At 57.5% G+C, this 19261-nt stretch overlaps 1 protein-coding gene across 2 annotated transcripts; it reads left to right on the top strand.

The window, feature by feature from the left end:
- Positions 1-367: 367 nt before the first annotated feature.
- Positions 368-18949, top strand: PPP1R18 (protein phosphatase 1 regulatory subunit 18). 2 transcript variants are annotated; one of them, XM_074971242.1, is made up of 4 exons: positions 368-645; positions 1307-4109; positions 17638-17845; positions 18559-18949. In XM_074971242.1, exons 2-4 carry the CDS (start codon positions 1980-1982, stop codon positions 18576-18578), a joined length of 2358 nt encoding a protein of 785 aa, XP_074827343.1. In that variant the 5' UTR covers positions 368-645; positions 1307-1979; the 3' UTR covers positions 18579-18949. The 2 variants fall into 2 exon arrangements, with proteins under 2 accessions (XP_074827343.1, XP_074827342.1); XM_074971241.1 differs by having other exon boundaries at positions 1302-4109.
- The last annotated feature ends 312 nt before the right edge of the window (positions 18950-19261 follow it).

Here is a 19261-nt window from a genome sequence, read left to right as displayed (position 1 = left end):
ACGGCTCTGCGGGCGGCTCAGCGGCTGGGCCAGCAGCGATTTCTCCCTGGGGCCCCGCTGCCTCCTGCCAGCGCTTCCCCCACCCCGGCCCCCGAAGCGGGGCAGCGGATCGGCCCCCCACCCCCCAAGGGAAGGCTCGGAGGAGGGCGCCGCCAGACTGGGGGAGGGGAGCCGCATGGGGCCGTGAGAAGCCGCCGCTGAGAGCCGGGAAATTCCCCCGGACGCCTGGGTCCCTCCGAGGTGTCGATCTCAAACCCCCCGCCCCGTCCCTCCCCCCCCCAAACACTGTGATCCTTGCCCGAATGCCGGGGTCCCACTGATCCCCCCCACCCCACCCCCCAGTACGCTGACAATAGGAGCCTGCGAGCTCCTTGCCCGGACGCCTGGGTCCTACCGAGATTTCTACCCCCATCCCCCGCAATCTGACGCTGACAATAGGAGCCTGAGATCTCTTTGCCCGGACGCCTGGGTCCCCACTGCGCTGGATCGTCGCTGACAAAAGGAGGTTTGGAACCTTCCCCTCCCCCGCACGTCTCGCCCGGACGCCTGGGTTCTGAGGAGCCCGCAGAGAATTAGAACCCTCCCGCGCCGAAAGGAGCCGCCTTTTCGCCGCCCGGACTCCTGGGTTCCGCTACTTTCCTCCGGGTAATTATTCTACCCCTTCTCTCTCTCCCTCTCCATGCTGATTGACAGGCTTCATTCCAGCCCCCTCCCCCATCCGGACGCCTGGGTCCCATTGCCCAGCTAGCCTGAGCCATCGAGGTTTGGAGTCCAGGGTAATTTCCACCCACCCCCACCAAAAAGTTCCCCCCTCCCCCGACACACCCGTCTGTGCCCGGACACCTGGGTTCCTCTGAGCCATCAAGATTTGAGCTCTCTCTGGGGTAATATATATCTCTTCCCTCCAAGATTTACACTCCCTTGCTCGGACCCCTGGGTTCCATTGTCCACCAAACCTAAGCCATCCTCCCGGACTCCTGGGTTTCCCCCGGACTCCTGGGTTCCACCCTCCACCCAGTTTGAGCCATCCCCCCACCGCCCCCCATCCCCTGGACTCCTGGGTTCCCTCCCCCACACCCGGACGCCTGGGTTCCATTGCCCACCCAGGTTGTCCCTTCCCCCTCCCCGGACTCCTGGGTTCCATGGGGGTCCGGGATTCCCAGCCGCGTGCGGGGCTGTCAGCCCGGCGGGTGGGGCGAGCAGTGCCCGCCCCCTCCGGAAATCGCCAGGCTGACACAGGCGGAACTTTGGGGATTTTTTTCATCTTTTCCTTTTTTTTTTCTTTCTTTCTCTTCCTCCAGAGCAGGGGCGGGGGAGAGGAGGGAGCCCCTTGATTCCTCTGCCGGCTCCACTATCCCTCCTTCCCTGCCTCTCCCGCCTCCCCCAGCTCTCTCTCTATCCCTCCTTTCTCCCACTTCCTCGTTTCTTCTTTCCTCAGCCCCCTCTATCCTTCTTCCATTCTTTCTCTATCCTTGCTTCCCACTAGTCCTCCTTCCCTGACTCTCTATCCCTCCCTTCCTCCGGCCTTACCTTCCTCCTCGTAAACTATTCCTCCATTTCTGCCCCTTTCTCTCTCTCCTCCTCCTCTTAAACTCTCCTTCCTTCCCTGACCCTCACTCTATCCTTCCCTTTCATCCTCTTAAACTCTCCCTCCATTCCCCCTCTTCTTCCATCCCTCCTTCCGACACTTTCTCTATCCCTCCCTTTCATCCTCTCAAACTATCATCTCTTCCCCCTCTTCTTCTATCCCTCCTTCTCTGACACTTTCTCTATCCCTCCCTTTCATCCTCTTAAACTCTCCCTCCATTCCCCCTCTTCTTCCATCCCTCCTTCCCTGACACTTTCTCTATCCCTCCCTTTCATCCTCTCAAACTATCATCTATTCCCCCTCTCCCTCCATCTCTCCTTCCCTGCCCCCCTCTCTCTCCCTTCCCCCCATCCCCACTTCCCTCCCTGCCCCCCACAGCCCCGGGGTGAGGATGGCGTCGGCTCAGGCACCGGCCCTGCCGGAGTGGAAGCTGCAGCTGCTGGAGAGGAAGCGGAAGGAAGAGGAAGAGGCGCGACGTAGAGAGCGGGAGCAGCAGGACCGCATGGCCAAGATGCCAGCCTGGAAGCGGGAGATCATTGAACGCCGCCGTGCCAAGCAGGGCTCCGGCGCCTCTTTCTCGGACCCGGAGGGCGGTGGCGGCGGAGCAGGGCCCCCCTCAGCTGTGGTGGGGCTGCCCAGCTCCGGGATGGGCCAGGAGGAGAGCGCCGTGCTGCAGGAGAAGATTGGCCCGGTGCACCAGAATCCCTTCATCCAGCTGGAGAAGCGGCGCAAGGAGACGGTGGCGCCGGAGGCCGAGCCGGCTGGTGCCAAGGCCAAGCAGTTGATGGAGCTGTACAGCCAACGTCCCGGGGTGAGGACCCTACGGGCCGACAACGTCATCATCATTGAGTCGGTCCCCGGAGCGGCGCCGCCGGGGGCCGAGCGGCGGGCCGAGGCCAAATCCGGCAGCGTGGAGTCCCTGAACGAGCTGCTGGCCCGGCGCGGCGGGAGCGTGACTGAGATCCAGGCCGGCGAAGTCTTCATTGTCAAATCAGCCCTCAGCCGCAGCGTGGAAGACCTCAACTCCTTCGGCCAAAGCCACGGCGAGGCCGATTGCCGGCTGGGGCTCCCGGAGCAACGCCGTGGGCGTGTCAGCAAGTTGCTAAGCCGCTTCGGCCAGGAGGACCCACCCCCGCGCCCGCTCAGGTCCCTCAGCACCGAGAACCTCGCCGATGGCTCCTATGAACGCCCCCTGGCGGCAAGGAAACCACCCGGCTCGGCCCAGCGCCGTAGTGGCACACCCAGCCCTCCCCGTGACCTGCCGGGCCTGGCCCCCTCGCCACCTCCCTTCACTGTGGCTTCCTACCGCAGCCAATTTGAAGCCAGGTCTGAGGCCTGGCCAGAGAGCCCTCCGAGGCGCTCCCCCACCGGCAAAGCGTGGGGCAGGGAGGCCGCCTCGCCAGAGAGGGGAGCCAGGCTTGATGGCGGCAGCCCTGGCCTGGTGGTGCCAGGCCCTCGGAGCAGGGAGGCCAATTCACCGGACAGGGGAGCCTGGCACTGTGGAAACACATTGGCCGTGGTGCCAGGGCCTCAAGGCACGGAGGCCGCCTCACCAGAAAGGGGAACTAGGGGTGATGGCAATGCCATGGCGCCAGGACCGCGAGGCAGAGAAGCCGCCTCACCGGACAGGGGAGCCAGGCCTGGCGGCGGTGCGTTGGCTGTGGGGCTGGGCCTACAAGCCAGAGAAGCCGCCTCACCGGAGAGGGGAGCCAGGCCTGGTGGCGGTGCGTTGGCTGTGGGGCTGGGCCTACAAGCCAGAGAAGCCGCCTCACCGGAGAGGGGAGCCAGGCCTGGTGGCGGTGTGTTGGCGGTGGGACTGGGCCTACAAGCCAGAGAAGCCGCCTCACCGGAGAGGCGTGATGGTGCTGGCGACGGCTCGGGTGCGGTGATACCGGGCCCACCGGGCAGAGAGGTCGCCTCTCCAGACAGTGGGGGTAGGGCGGACAACGGAGACGCCTCATCCTCAGGCCCGCCTGCCGACACCATCTTGGATGCCGAGGCCCAGGCCAAAGCCGTGGCCAGCCTGCGCCTGCACTCGCGCAACTCCTTCGTGGTGGTGCCGCGCCGGGCGGCCGCCTCCCCTCCCCCAGACCCCGGTGAGGCTCGGCAGGAAACCAGCACTTCTCCTCCAAAGGCTGCCGCTGCTCCGGCCTCCACTTCCTCCTCCTCCTCCCCTAGCCGCGAGCAGCTTCCCCTCCCGGCCAGCACCGAGGAGCCGGCCGAGGGGGAGGCCATGAGGCGCGGGGGCCGGGGGCCCCGGGAGCTGGGGGGCCCCTCTGCCCTGCCCCACCCGGCCGTGCAGCGCCGGAGTGGCAACACCATCACCATCAATCCCCGCAAGGCGCCGGCGCCGGCCGTGGAGAACGGCGTGGAGGGCGAGGGGGGCCCCGCGGCGCCCGAGAAGGCGGCTGGCGCGCCACTGAAGAAGCGCTACCCGACGGCGGAGGAGATCCAGGTGATCGGGGGCTACCTGTCCCTGTCGAAATCCTGCCTGGCCAAGAACGACCCCCACCGCAAAAAGGTACCAGCACACTCCTCACTCCCTCCTTCGCTCGCTCTCTGGCGTTCCTCCTTTCCCCCGCTCTCTTTTGTTTTCTCTGCTTCGTGCTCTCACTTTTCACTCTCCCTCCTCTCACCGTTTTTATCCGTTCTTTCGTTCTCTCTTTCCTTCCCTCCCTTTCGTTTGCTCCCGCTCTCTGCTGTTTCATTCTTTCCCGGCCACAGCGTCTCTCACTCTTTCCCTTTTTACTCTTTCTTTGTTTTGCTCTCCTTCATTCCTCCTCTTTCTTTCTCCCTCCTCTGCTCATTCGTTCATCCTTTTCCACATTCTCTCTTTCTTTTGCTTCTCTCCCGCTTTCCCCTCCCTCTTTTCATCCCTCCTTCTCTCCTCCCCTCATTCCTTCTCCTCCTCCTTCAGGTGCCTAACACAGGGCTCAACGTGGGGACGCCAACCCCAGCCGTGGGGCTGTTAGCCATGGTTGACCTCTGCCCTCCCGCCCGGGCCCAGCTCCCATTGGGCAGCGTCTCTGGCCCTCGTGGGCCAGGGATATAGGGCACGTGGTGGAGGCCGGGGTTGTCATGGGAGCCACAAGGATGTGGTCCAGGAACGTCCCCACCCTGCTCTCATGGTGCTAGAGCAGGAAAGGCGGGGGACGGACTGTGGAAATAGGGTGGTTGATTCCAATTCCTCCAGGTTTGGCTGTGAGCCGGCGCCCCCTAGAGGGGAAAGGCCCCATATCCCATTCCCCACCCCTCTGAGCCAGCCAGTTCCTTTTGGAGTAACCTGGCTTGAGTTTGTAGCTGGCTTATGGGGGGTGGAGGGGCAGGATATGGGACCTTTCCCCTATAGGGGATGCCAGCTTCAATCTGGCCCCAGGGCAGGGGCACTGGCAGGCTTGGGGAGGGAGTGTAATGGGATATGGGGCCCTTCCCGTCTCGTGGGGCACTGGCTCTGATCTGGCCCCAGAGGGGGATTGGCTGGCTCAGGGGTATGGGGAATGGTTCACAGGGCCTCTCCCCTCTAGAGATGCCGGGCTCCGATCCAGCCCCACTCTGTCACTCCCATTCCACAGCCCCAGTGTGAAATGAGTTTGTTCGGCCCCAGCCCACTTCCCTGTTGACCCAAAGTCTCTGGCAGCCTCAGTAGAGAGGCTGAGGGCTGGATGGGCCTCGAAGCCCCCTCTTTCCCTCTCACCCGGGATCCCTGCCAGTGCCAGGCTAGGGACACAGTGGCAGGGGCCAGGTGGGGAGGGGGCACCGGGAGGGAATGGGGTGATCCACAAAAGCCTTTTCACACATGTGACCCGTGCTGGGGTCTGGGGTTGCCCCTGGCCAGATGCACACAGTGGCTGGTCTGTTCTTTGCCTCATAAGGGGATCATTTAGCAGGGACAGTCGCTAGGCAAGAGGCATCCCTGGCTAAACTTTGTGGCTGAATGTCAACAGCATGCAGGCAGAGTCTCTCTGCCCAGCCTCCTGGCACTAAAAATGCCCCCTGGTGATATGAATGTGTGCCTGGGGGGCAGACCCACTAGCACTGGCTACAGAGCCCAAGGAGGCAGCTGGAAAAATCTTTCTACCGTGTAATGTTCATTAAAGAAAAAAACTTGAGGATCCTGGAGTAACTGCTTTGAAGTACTAGAGTATTTGAGAGGAACCGATCACAATACCATCTTGTACTGGTATTATATAGTAAATAAATATAGTATGTGAGTAATATGGGGTCTAGTGTAATAGTATCATACAGTAAAAATACAAGAGTAATGGGCCATAATACCGTTAGACTGCTCAAAATTACTACAGACTACTAGAGTACTTGAGCGTAACAGATCACGCTACTTTTAAATTGCTCTAGTATTATATAGTAAATATGGTAACATTTTAGAGTAAGAGGCTATAGCACTGTTGGATTAGCAGCTCAAACATACTGCAGACTATTAGAGTACTCGAGAGTAACGGATCAAAATACGATTACATTACTCTGGTATTCTATAGTGAATACGTTAAATACCAAAGCAAGGGGGCTATAATAACGTTAGATGCACCATTACGCAAAGACACTGCAAACTATTAGACTGCTCGAGAATAATAACATCACACTACTCTTAAATTGCTGCAGCATTGCTCAAAATTACTTCAAAAACACTGGAGTACTTTGGAGTAACAGGTTGCTAAATCACCATATTATATAGTAAATACAATAAAGGGCAAGAGTATTCTACAGTGATAAGCTGTACGACTCTTCAATGGCTGCAGTATTGCTCAAATTACTACAGAGTGCTAGAGTAACATCACAGTGTTGTTAAATTGCTGTGGAGTTACTCAATATTACTGCAAAATACTAGCGTATTCCAGAGTAACAGATGACAATACAGCTAAATTATTTTGGTGTTCCATAGTAAATACAGTAAAATACTAGAGTAATAATGGTGCTGTAAAATTACTATAGCATTGCATTAAATCACTTGTAAAAGCAGCAGTGTCATTGTAGCCAGGTCAGTCCCAGGATATTAGAGGGACAAGGTGGATGAGGTAATATCTGGTATTGGACTAATTTGTCTCTCTCACCAACAGAAGTTGGTCCAATAAAATATATTACCTCCCCCACCTTACCTCTGTAAAGCACCAGGGTATTCTAGATTAACAGACTGTTAAATTACTGCAGTAATGTCCCAAATTACTGCAAAGAGCTAGCATATCCTACAGGGCTATGTCAAGATACCGTTAAAATACCGCAGTATCCTATAGTAAGTGATTTCGAATTTTATGGTGTCCCAGTGAATAGATCAAAATACTGTTACATTTTTTCAGTGTTGCATAGCAATTACTTTAAAAAATACTTTGAAGTACTGAAAGGGTGGGAAAGTAATGGATCTCAATACTGTTAAAATGCTACAGTGTTGTATGGTAAGTACTCAAAAATACTGAGACCAATTTTAGTGTAGTCTACAGTATCCGATCACAGTAGTATTAAACTACTACAGTACTCTCTATGGTAATGCTTGCCAGATAAATACAGCTTTGCTCTAAAGTAGTCAATATACTTTTTAAAAATAGGATCCTATTTTAGCTAGTCAGTCTGTATATCATCCATCTGCCTGTGCTCATGTCTCTCACTTTCTCTGTCTTTCTCTCTCTTGAATCCACATACACAACTGTCTATCCATCTAATCACCATATGCATCTGTCTATCCGTCTCTCTAATGCATCCATCCATCCCCTATGGGCATCATCCAATCCCCATACATCCCCCCCCCGCCCATCCAGTCCCGTGTCACCCATCTCTCTACCTCATCCCCATATGTATTTGTTTCTTTATCTAACTCCCGATCTTTCCCCTTTTAGGAGCAATGGCAAAGACTCATTGCACAAACCTACATGCTCTAGGGGTGGGTGCCCCCATGGTGACCAAGCCAAGATAACCCCTTCCTACCTGCCCGCTCCCATGCCACCATTTGCCTTGGCCCTTTAATGCTCTAGTCTAGCGCCCCCTGATGCTGGTCTGCTCTAGAATCCCAGGCTACATTTCCTATGCTGACTTCGACAGAGCGACCTCCATTTACAGGGTCTGGGCCTCATTGTTTATGGTTCCAGCATCCTGTCGTGCTGCATTACTGCAGGGACTGTTACTCCAGAATACAGTGGGGAGTGTTACTCTAGAATGCTGTCGTGGTTTTCACTCCAGACTACTGTGATCAGCCATGACCCTGCAATGGAGCCCAGTGCTGGCACTTGCAGCACCAGGGCCTTATCTGTAGCTCTAGAATACTCTGGAAGCAGTTGTTCTAGAACACTCTGGTGCTTAATGGTACTCTAGAAGTGTGTGGTGACTGATGCTCCAGAATACCCAGTGGCTAATTACTCGACAAAACAGTGCTGGAACACAGCGATGATCGCTACTCCAGCAGTAACAACTGTTCTTGAACGCAGGCTGTGATGTTCTAGAAGACAGCTGCGCGTGCCGCTCTAGAATGCATTGGCGGTAATTGTTGGTCTAGAATGCAGGGCCTGTTGCACTGGAAAGCATGGGGGGGCCTGTTGCTCTAAATCAGAGTGGAAGCTCTAGAACATGGGACAAGGCAGCTGAGCACTCGAGAACCCACTATGTGTCAGCCTGACGTGCAGCAGAGGAGGGGGGTTGCTCTAGAATGCATTGAACAGACAGCAAGTTGCATCTTCAGAGCATGTGGTGGGGTCAGGCTGCCTCTCTAGAATGCCACTGATGTCACTGTGGAAAGATGTGGAGAGCGCTCTATTTACGTAGTGGCTGTTGCTCTAGAAAGCTTTGGAGGTGTCTGGTCCTGTACAACACACGGGAAGGATGGCAGCCTGCATGAGAGGGGCGGGCTGTTGCTCTGGAATATAGTGGAGGGCACTATTTCTCTGCCATGCGGTGATTGGGCAGATCGTTGAAGCTCTGGAACATGGGGTTGTGGAGAGGCCTGTGGCTCTAGCATGCAGCAAAGGGGGTTAATTGCAGCTCCAGAACATGGGGCTGTGGGGGCCCTGCCACTCTAAAACGCAGCAGGGGCGCCTGTTGCTCTAGGACCTTCCAACATCTGTACCGAGTCGGGTCAGTTCGCCTTCCCCAGGACAAGCACCCTCTGCCTCAGGCCCGGCGCCGTCCTTCTGCGCGGTCCTTTCGTGACCCCCTCGAGGGCAGATTCCTGCTCCGGTTTTTCATCACAAATGGACCTTTCACCACAAACAGCTCTTTATCTTCCAGAGGGTCTGGAGCAGCCGGGTGGCTGGGATCTCCGCCCGGCTTATCCCTCCCACGCAGGCAGCGGCCCTTCTGCCTGGAGAGATGGGGCCAGCTTGCTTGCTTGCTTTGTCCCTCCCTCCTTCGCGCTCTACCCTGGGGCTGAGCCCTCGCTCCACCCAGCAGAGGAAGCCCTGCTGACATCAGCTGCTGAGGGCCATGCACTCAGCTTCTGCCTCCCTTCGCCCTGACCTGTGGAGACCTGGGGTGGGGGCAGGGTGACCACTAGGGCTAGCAGCTCAGAGACTGGCCATGGGGCTCCCTCCTGCCTTGGGAGAGAAAGACTAAGTCCAGCCAGCTCAGCTAGGCTAAGGGGGGATGTGGTGACACATCTCTGATGGGGGAGAGGGCAGGCTTAGAGGGTTGTGATGGGGAGGATTGGGGGGTATCACCAGCTCTGAGAGGGGCATGTGGTCTAGTGGGTTACAGCAGGGGGGGCTGGGAGCCAGGACTCCTGGGTTCTGTCCCCAGTCCTGAGAGGGGAGGGGTGGGTCTAGTGGATTGAGGTGAGGTGGGGCTGGGAGCCAGGACTCCTGGGTTCTGTCTGCAGCTCTGGGAGAGCAATGGGGTCTAGTGGGTTACAGCAGCAGGGGCTGGGAGCCAGGACTCCTGGGTTCTGACCCCAGTTCTGAGAGGGGAGTGGGGGGGTGTCTAGTGTATTGAGGCGGGCTGGGGCTGGGAGCCAGGACTCCTGGGTTCTGTTTCTGGCTGTGGGAGGGGAGTGGGGTCTAGTGGGTAGAGCTGAACTGGAGGACAGTAAGAGATTTCAATTCATTGTATATAAATCAGACATAAATCTATCTATCTGTTTATCTATCTATCCAACCCCTTCTCTCCCACAATATTCCTCTCTCCATCCATCTGTGCTTGCTATCTGTGCTCTCTTTCTTTCCTGGACTGCGCCTCCCCCATCCCCAATAGCTCATTCAGGACCATAGCTCCTGCCACCCCCTGTTCCCCATTCTCATGGAGGCCCATAGCCCTGGTGGTCCACTGGTCAATGACTGGGCTCAGGCCTGGTGACATGAGCCTTGTTCCTCACCCCACGCTGGGGAGTCTGGGGTGGCTCTTGTCTAGGCTCCAGGGCCTTGCCTGCCTCTCCGAATCCCTTTGTCCCTCCCCGGCGTGCTCCTGCCAACTGCCGAGAGCCGGGGGCGGGGGCACGGGGTGAGTGTGCAGGGGATGCCAGGGCTGGGATCCCTCCCTACTGAGCTCAGAACTGGGGAGTCACTCAGACAGGGCTCCAGGGCACATTCTCATTTGGGCATCATCTCCCTGCCCTCCTACAGCCTCTTCTGCCTGCTGAAATGCAGCTGCCTCTGGTGAGGGAGGGACGCTTCCTGAGCGGTTAAAGCAGGGGGAGGATGGCAAGCAGGACTCCTGGGTTCTATCCCCAGCCCTGGGAGGGGAGTGGGGTCTAGAGGGTTAGAACAGTAGGATCTGGGACGTCAGGAATTCCTGGGTTCGATCCCTGGCTCTGGGAGGGGAGTAAGGTTGAGTGGGTTAGAGCAGGGGGGCTGGGAGTCAGGACTCCTGGGTTCTAGCCCTGGCTCTGGGAGAGGAGTGCAAGACACAGAGAGAGAGAGAAAGAAAAAGCGAGCAGGTGCCTGAGAGGAAGACACAGGCCCCCAGAGACTGTGCACGTGAGAGAGACAGCCACAGACAGACTGTCTGTGTGTTTGGGGGAAAGGGGAAGCCACTGTCGGTGCAGAAGGACCCAGGGAGCAGGTCTGTGCTGGGTCCCAGACCAGCCCTACAGCCCTAGGCTCACCCAGGCCAGAGCAACCCCTGCAGCCTCCAGGACGCTGGATCACGGGTGGCGGGTTAGAGAAAGGAATGGGTGTGGAGGGGTAAAAGTGGGAGAAGGAAGGAGTATGAATGGGCAAGGGATGGCGTGGGGAAGGAAGGGGTGTAATGGGGTGGGGTGGGGTGAAAGGGGGCAGGCAGGGTGTGGTGGGGGAGGGGTGAAAGGGGCAAGCAGGGTGTGATGGGGGAGGGGGCCAACTCCCATTGGCAGAAGCCACCCGGCAGGTTTTTCCAGAGGAAGTCATTAAAAGCACTGAGGTCAGCGTTGACGAGGTTGCCATGGTCACTGTAGATGTGGGGGGGCACTTTAACCCTTCATCTCCCCCAGAGCTGATGCGCCTATAATCCCACCCCAAGGCTTCCCAGGAGCGGCTGCTGGAGCCCTCACACCCCTAGCCTCAGCTCCTGGCCCAGAGCCACACGCCCTGCATGGATCTTGGCTTCATTTCGCCCTCGTAATCATGGACGTCTGGCTCCAGGGAAAAAGAAAAGGAGGACTTGTGGCACCTTAGAGACTAACCAATTTATCTGAGCATAAGCTTTCGTGAGCTACAGCTCACTTCATCGGATGCATCAAATAAATTGGTTAGTCTCTAAGGTGCCACAAGTCCTCCTTTTCTTTTTGCGAATACAGACTAACACGGCTGTTACTCTGAAACCTGGCGCCAGGGACTGAGCCACGGGGCCTTTCCTCTCTAGGGGGCGCCGGCTCCCATCTGGCCCCAGGGGGCGGGGACTGAGCCAGGGGGCCTTTCCCCTCTAGGGGGCGCTGGTTCTGGAGTTGATCATTCCTGTCTGGATGCAGCAAATATTTCAATCTCAGCCCAGCCCCCAGCAGGGCATGCGCCCCCATCCCAACCTGCCCCTCCCCAGTGCTGGCAGCCTCAGCAGGGAAACCGAGGGCTGAATGGGCCCCAGAGCCCCAACTCCCCTCTGCCCCCTAGAGGGGATCCCTGCAGGGGCAGGCCTGCGGCCCATGGGCAGGGAACAAGGTGTGTTTGCATGGCGGGAGCTTAACTGGGCTGCCCCGCACCCGCTGTGGGCATTACCCAGAGGCCCCTGGGGCTGCCAGTCCTGCCCCGTCTTCCTGCAGTGCTGCAGCCTTGTCAAAAACAGGAAGTGGGGAACGTGTGGGAACGTGTGGGACGGAAAAGGGCGGGGAGATCGAGGCCTGTGTCAGCCAAAGTCCCGGGCAGCTTGCGCTTGCTCAGGAAGTGGTTATTGCAGTGCAGAGCGAAAGCAGCAGCTGGTGGGGGCGGGGCTGGGTTGGAGTCAGGACTCCTGGGTCCCATCCCCAGTTTTGGGAGGAGAGTGCGGTCTAGTGGTTAGAGCTCGGTGGGGGGGCGGGGAGCTGGGAATCAGGACTCCTGGGTCCCATCCCCAGCTTTGCCATCAACCCTTTCTTGTGCCTGAGTCGTCCCACCTCCCCACCCGCCAAACACGTGTGATTAACCCTTTCCCACCCACTTTGACACCTTATGAACCAGGCCAGAACAGGATAGAGGGCACTCGGTGGATATTATGGGATAAGCAAAGAACTGTGGAGCCGCAAATCCAGCCCTTCAGGCCGCCCCACAGTGCCGTGAGCCCGGCCTGCGTTAATGCCATTTGGTATAAGAGCTTTAGAGGTGATTCCCCAAATAGCCCCTCTCTTATCTGAGCTAATTCCGATCTGGCCAGGGCCCAAAGGTCCTGCCTGGGCTATTGAGGGACAGAAACAGCGCCCAGCCTGCCTCTCCAATTGGAACCGGTGCCCCCTAGAGGGGGAAGGCCCCCTTGCCTGTTCCCCATGCCCCTGAGCCAGCCAGATGCCCCAAATCAGGGCCAGCTCCCCTTAGCGGGTTGGGAGCTGTCAGCAGAGAAGCAGAGAATGGCTTGAGGACTCCTGGAGGGAGTGGGGCGGCCTGAAGGGCTGGATTTGCAGCTCCACAGTTCTTTGCTTATCCCATAATATCCACTGAGTGCCCTCTATCCTGTTCTGGCCTGGTTCATAAGGTGTCAAAGTGGGTGGGAAAGGGTTAATCACATGTGTTTGGTGGGTGGGGAGGTGGGACGACTCAGGCACAAGAAAGGGTTGATGGCAAAGCTGGGGATGGGACCCTGGAGGGAAGGGACTATCACCAAGGGAGACAAGAGGGACTCCTACACACCCCACCCACTCAGTAGAGATTGGGGTGGGGGTGATTGGAACAGATGATGAAGGGGTAAATATGGCTCCCCCACATGGGAATAACAGGGGGTGGGAATCCAGTCAGGGATCACTACCCACAAACACTCCAGCGCCACCTAAGGCAGGCTGGGGTTGCTTAGCCCTTCGTTTACTGCAGGTCTCTGAGCGGGACAGGTCTGCAGGCTGGACTGGGGCTCTGGCTGGGGTGGGTGGTGGGGGGAGTTCTGTTTCTAGTGGATAGAGCCCTGAAGTGGGACTCGGGGGCCCTGGTTTCTATTCCTGGCTTGGCCACTGGCCTGGCGGGTTGCCCTCAGCTAGTCCTTCATTTCTTTGTGTCTCAGGTACAGCTGGGGATGGGTAGATAGAGAGATCTATAGATAGATCTCGTGATGGGTGGATGGAGCCAAGGATAGGGAAATAGAGAGAGATATGACAATGGATAGATGAGTGGATGGGTGGAGCTGAGAATAGATAGATAGATCTGAGGATGGATGCACAGGTAGATCTGGTGATGGAGGGATGGATATGTATATGCAGCTGAGGATGGAGAGATAGAAAGAGCTTGCCATGGATGGATGGATAAAGCCGAAGATGGTCTGACAATGGAGAGATGGATAGAGCTAATGATGGATGGATGGACAGAACTATGGATGCATAGAGGGACGCTTGGATATAGATAGTGTGGCCGGGCATCTAGCTGGTGTGTTTTGCCATCTATTCTCCCCAGCAGGCCAGGCAGTCTCTCTCTGGCAAGGCAGTCCCTGGGCTGTGGTCTGTGCTCCACAGAGACATTGAGGGATCTGGTCAGGGAAAGGATACCGGATCTTCTCCAACACTGCACTTCACAGGGTCCGGAGCTCAGGAGAGCCCGTGGGATAGTGCCCTGGGCTTCAGGCTACAGCTCCAAGGGGCCACCGAGAGTCCAGCCTATCCATCTATCCTTCCTCAGCTCTCAGGCAGAGAGAAAGGGCTGTGAGGAAAGCAACAGGGAGGTCTGGATGGTGGGGGGTGGGGGCAGCCAGGGGTGAAGGTTCCTCCAGACAAGTGATCTGGAGAAAGCATTGGAGATGCCACTGGATCTAGAGCGTTGGTGGCCTGGAGGGTCGGTGGGCCATATCTGGATATTCATGGCCATTTCTGGAAGATTGTTGGCCCAGGCTGGAGATAGATTGCCATTTCTGGAGGGCTGCGGGATCCAGTCTGGAGGGACGTGGGCCAAGTCTAGAGGGTCTTGGGTCATGTCTGGAGATTCATGGCTGTTTCTGGAGGGCTGTGGACCCAGTCTGGAGGATCATGACTCTTTCTGGAAGGCTGTGGGATCCAGTCAGCAGGGACAGGGGCCATGTCCAAAGGGTCTTGGGTCCTGTCTGGAGATTCATGGCCATTTCTGGAGGGCCATGGGCCCAGTCTGAAATGTTGTGAGCCCGGTGTGGAGATTTGAGGCCATTTCTGGAGGGTCATAGCTCAGCCTGGAGGGCCGTGGCCTTGGGGGGAGGGTCTGTAGACATGGGGTTCGGTTTCTGCTCCCCCCTTCAGGGCTCTGGGGGCAGGGGGGAGAGCAGGCACCCTGATGAGGTAGTGCTGGACGCCGGAGCGGAGTTGGGAGGCTCTCGGCACAGCTGTGCGGAGTTGGACGGCAGCTGGATTCCCGGCCTCCCCTCCCCCTCCTGGCCAAACCAGGCCTGTTCACTCCTTATTTAGGAGCCAGGCAGCGGAGCGAGTGACTCAGGCACATTCCAGAGCTGGGGGGGACGGGAGGGGTGGGGCCCGGCAGCTGTGGGGGGTGGGGCAGGGAGAGAGAATGGGGGAGCGTGAGAGAGACTGAGGAGGAGAGATGAAGCCAGAGAGTGGGGAGGGAAAGGGCAGGATGTGAGAGTCACAAGGGAGGAGCCGCAGAAAGATGCAGAGAGACATATTTCATTTCTCCTTTTTCTCACTCCCTTCTTCCTCCTCTCTTTCTCTCGCTGACTGTCTTTTTCATTCCATCGCCCAGTCTCTCCCCTCCCTTTCCCTTCATTTCTCCTCCTCCTCCTCAACCTCTTCCATCTTGTCAGTCTCTGTAGGACTCTGGCATGTTCCCCCCCCTCCTCCATTCTCTCATTCTGTTCTTTCTTGGACCCGTCCCATTCATCCACTCCTCACCCCCGTTTCCTCTCTCCTTTTTTCTGTTTCATTCCCCTGTTCCTTCCTCTCACAGATTTTCTCCTTCTGTTCTTTTCTTGGATCCTGCCTGTTCTGTCCTTCATTCCTCTTTTCCTCCTGTCTCATTCCCCTCTTCCTTTCTCTACCTTCCTCCCTGATCTCCTCCTTCTCTTTTCTTTGCCCTTCCACCCCCTTTAGTCATACATTCCCTCTCTCCCCCTCCTCTGCTTCTCTCTCTTCAACTCCCCAGTTTTCTCCTTCTGTTCTTCTTCTCTGTCAGGACTTTCCTCTCCTCCCCTCCGCCATGGTCTCACTCCCTCTTTTTCTCCCATGCCGCTGTCACTCCCTTCCTGGATTTCCAGGTTCCTGTCTTTCCCATGCAATCTTTCATCTCCCCTCTCACATTCCCTTCTTTTCCATGCTGGTGTTTCCCCTCTCAGCCTGGCCCTGGCCTTCCACTTGCCTCTCTACCTCTCCTCTGGCCCTTCTCCCATCCCTCACTACCTCCAATGAGCATCCATGAAGCTATTATGGCCCTGATCCTCACCCTCAATTCCCCCAGACCGGCCTCGTGACCCCTCTTCCCCCTCCCCCCCAGCTCGTTAATAGACTTCAGTTAATTGCGATTAGCGGGGGATTAATTCCCATGGGAACCAATTCGGGAACAGATAAGATCAAAGATACACCCCCCCCATGTCACCAAACGGAGTGGGGGAGGGGTGCCTGGGCTAAAACTAGAATCATGCTAAGCAGGAGGGGTTGGGGCTGGGCTGGACTGGGACACCGCTGGAAATTGGGATGGGGCTGTCGGTGCTGCCCCCAATACCCCAGTGCAGCACTAGGGGGCGCTGTCCTGCAGGGAGCAGGATGAGGGCTCAGTAGGTGGCACTGTTGCTGGTGCTCACCCCAATACCCGAGGGCGGCACTAGGGGGCGCTGTCCTGCAGGGAGCAGGATGAGGGCTCAGTAGGTGGCACTGTTGCTGGTGCTCACCCCAATACCCGAGGGCGGCACTGGGGGGCGCTGTCCTGCAGGGAGCAGGATGAGGGCTCAGTAGGTGGCACTGTTGCTGGTGCTCACCCCAATACCCGAGGGCGGCACTAGGGGGCGCTGTCCTGCAGGGAGCAGGATGAGGGCTCAGTAGGTGGCACTGTTGCTGGTGCTCACCCCAATACCCGAGGGCGGCACTAGGGGGCTCTGTGCCACTTTTGGATTGCATAGAAAATGGCAGCCCTGATCAGGCCCAGTCATTAAATCTCCCCTGGCACTTTCCTCCCGAGTTGGGGTGTGAACCCCAGTGTCCTGGCCAGATCCCCCCACAACCCATGTCCAGTCTGCCTTCCTGAAATCCCCTGCCCCGTGGTTACAACTGGACGCAGGATTCCCCGTCGCCTCCCACTCTATGCCGCTGTGTGGCGCTGCTGTGTGGCTGTTCCCCTGCTGCCCCACCCCAGAGGTGGCTGCATCCCAGTGCTGTATGCAGGGCTCCCCCTCCCATCTCTGCCTGGTCCCTGCTCCTTCCTCTGCGCTATTTGTGGCCCAGCCTAGCTGCAGGTCAAGGTAGATGCTCTTGCCCTTGGGGAATCATCTTTCTCTGCAGGAGGGATATCTAATCTCATTTCCTGCAGGGTTTATCTCCTGCCAGGGCTTCTGCTCTGTGCCCAGCTGGGGTGCGGGCGGGGGCAGATTCCTGGCTGCCCTCCACCAGAGGCTTAGCCAAAGTGGGACTGCCATGGCCACACTGTCCTCAGAGGGTCCCCAGAGAGCTTCTGCCTGGGAGGACTGTTGTTATTATAGGGTCTCTTGGCATTATTTGGACTGCGTGCTGTGGTACGTTATTGTAGAGCTTCTTGGCATTACCTGCCTGGGCTGCGTGCTGTGGTTTGTTATTGTAGGGTCTCTTGACGTTACTTGGACTGCGTGCTGTGGTTTGTTATTGTAGGGTCTCTTGGCAGTGGGGATATGTGCACGTTGGTTTGTTATTTTAGGGCCTCTAGTAAGTAGTGGGGGTGCATGCAGTGGTTTATTATTGTAGAGTCTCTTGTAGTTGCTAAGACTGTGTGTGGAGGTTTATTATTGCAAGATCTTTTAGCACTGGGGATATGAACACAGATTTGTTATCGTAAGGCATCGAGTCAGCAGTGGGAATCGGCATGCAGTGTTGTTATAGGGTCTCTCGTCAGGGTTCAGGCTGTGTGTCGCTGGTGGTTATTATAGGTTCTTTTGGTATGGAAGATGCACATACTGTTTTGTTATTGTAGGGTCTCAGGTCAGCACTGGGGATGCAGACAGTGGTTTGACATTGCAGAGTCTCAGCTGTAGGGCTGTGTGCCACGGTTTCTTATTGAAGGGTCTTTCAGCCCTGGGGATAGGCACAGGGGTTACTGAAGAGTTTTTGAGTGGGCGCTGGGACCCAGCACACTAATCATGATTTTAGGGTCTCTCATGTGCTCTGGGGAGCCATCCACTGGTTTGTTATTGTAGGGTCTCTTTGTGCTGTGGACTCACCCACTGGTGCAGGGTCTAAGACCCTGGGCACTGATAAGTTATTGTAGAGTCACGCTTAAATGGGGGCCGGGGACGTAAAGCTAATCCAGTGTGGCAGGGGGCGGAGGCGGGATACAGCACTAGATGGGCCCATTGGTCTGATCCTTCTGCCCTTTCCCCTGCAGTTGAAGATCTCGTTCAGTGAGAGCCAGCTGGAGCGCACCTTCCAGTACCCATCTGAGGGGTCCCTGCTGGAGGAGTTTGGGCCCCCTGAGGAGTCGGACGTGCTGGCCCCTGCCAACCCCCACGGGGAGGATGACGAGGAAGAGGAGGAGCTGCTGCTTCTCCATCGCGGCCTGCCGGGTGTGCTCAGGACCAAATCCCTCATCGTGGGTGAGTCTCGGCGAGCACTAGGGGGCGCTGTGCTTCAGGAAGCAGGGTGTGGGTCTCAGTAGAGGGTGCGCTCCCCTGTCAGTCAGCACTGGCCCCAATACCCCACTGCAGCACTAGAGGGTGCTGTGCTGTAGGGAGCAGGGTTGGAGGTTCAGCAGGGGGCGCTCTCCCCTGGCAGTCAGTGCTGGCCCCAATGCCCTGGTGCGGCACTAGGGGGCGCTGTGCTGCAGGGAGCGGCTTGGGTGATGACGAAACATTCTGGGAAAGTGATTATGAAACAGCTGTTGCCAGGTCCCCACCCCTGGGAAAACCTCTTGCTTCGCCAGCCATGGGCATTGGGGCTCCATCTAGTGGCCAGATGGGGGAAGCTCAAGGATGTCGGCCCACTGGCCTCCAGCAAGCCCTGGCACAGATGCATCCTGCCCTTTCCAATTGAGACGGCTCTTGCCAATTGCTCCCTACCCCGGCCCCCACTGTCCCCCCCCCCGCCCCCGCAGGAAGGCCAGGCACATGCCCTTCCCTCTCCTCCAACATCCATCAGGCACTGCTGCTATGCTTACAACACCCAGCTCGGGGGGCGGGGGGGGGGTCTAGTGGGTTAGAGCAGGGGGCCTGGGAGCCAGGACTGCTGGGTTCTGTTCCCCTGTCTGTCCCTGCTGGGTTTCCCCCTCTCCCGTTCCCTACTCATTTTCCCCTTCTCTTTCTTCTGGCAGATGAATCCTGCAGGCGGTAACCCCACAGAACCCCCACTCATGGTGGGGAGACGGGGCGGGTGCAGAAGGTGCCCTGCCATGGCTGGGTCCCGACTGGCCCCTTCTCTTTCGTCTTCCAGTAAAATCCCAGCAAGAACAAGGACTGGAGGGAGCTCGGCTCCAGTTTCCCTGGCTGTGGCTAGGCTAGAGCAGCCACCCTCCCATTTGACTGCTCCCCTAAGATCCAGAGAGCCTTCAGGAACAAACCCACTGCAGCCAACAGGGGGCGCTCTGCACCACCTGGACTGTGCTGGGAGAGCCCATTCCCACTGCAGCCAGCAGGGGACGCTCTGCACCACTTGGACTGTGGTGGGAGATCCCATTCCCACTGCAGCCAGCAGGGGATGCTCTGCACCACTGGGACTGTGCTAGGAGAGCCCATTCCCACTGCAGCCAGCAGGGGACGCTCTGCACCACATGGACTTTGCTGGGAGAGCCCATTTCCACTGGGGGCGCTCTGCACCAGGTGGACTTTGCTGGGAGAGCCCATTCTCATCGCAGCCAGCGGGGGGTCTCTCTGAACCATGTGGACTGTGCTGGGAGAGCCCATTCCCACTGCAGCCAGCGAGGGGCGCTCTAAACCCTGTGGACTTTATTGCCACCAAGAGGTCACCTGGTCTACCTTCAGCCAAAGGTTAAAGGTCACATCCCCTCTCGAAGATGG

The sequence above is a fragment of the Natator depressus genome, chromosome 14 (assembly GCF_965152275.1).
Source record: "Natator depressus isolate rNatDep1 chromosome 14, rNatDep2.hap1, whole genome shotgun sequence".
Taxonomy (NCBI): Eukaryota; Metazoa; Chordata; order Testudines; family Cheloniidae; genus Natator; species Natator depressus.
The sequence above is the reverse complement of the archived record's forward strand: the minus strand, read 5'-3'. Positions and strand labels throughout refer to the sequence as shown.

What these genes read in the sequence shown, in the direction of transcription:
- PPP1R18 (XM_074971242.1), top strand. Translation starts at nt 1,980, where the DNA reads ATGGCGTCGGCTCAGGCACCGGCCCTGCCGGAGTGGAAGCTGCAGCTG. An exon ending in ACGACCCCCACCGCAAAAAG is followed by an intron (nt 4,110 to 17,637) that starts GTACCAGCACAC and finishes TTTCCCCTGCAG; the next exon opens with TTGAAGATCTCGTTCAGTGA. An exon ending in GACCAAATCCCTCATCGTGG is followed by an intron (nt 17,846 to 18,558) that starts GTGAGTCTCGGC and finishes TTCTTCTGGCAG; the next exon opens with ATGAATCCTGCAGGCGGTAA.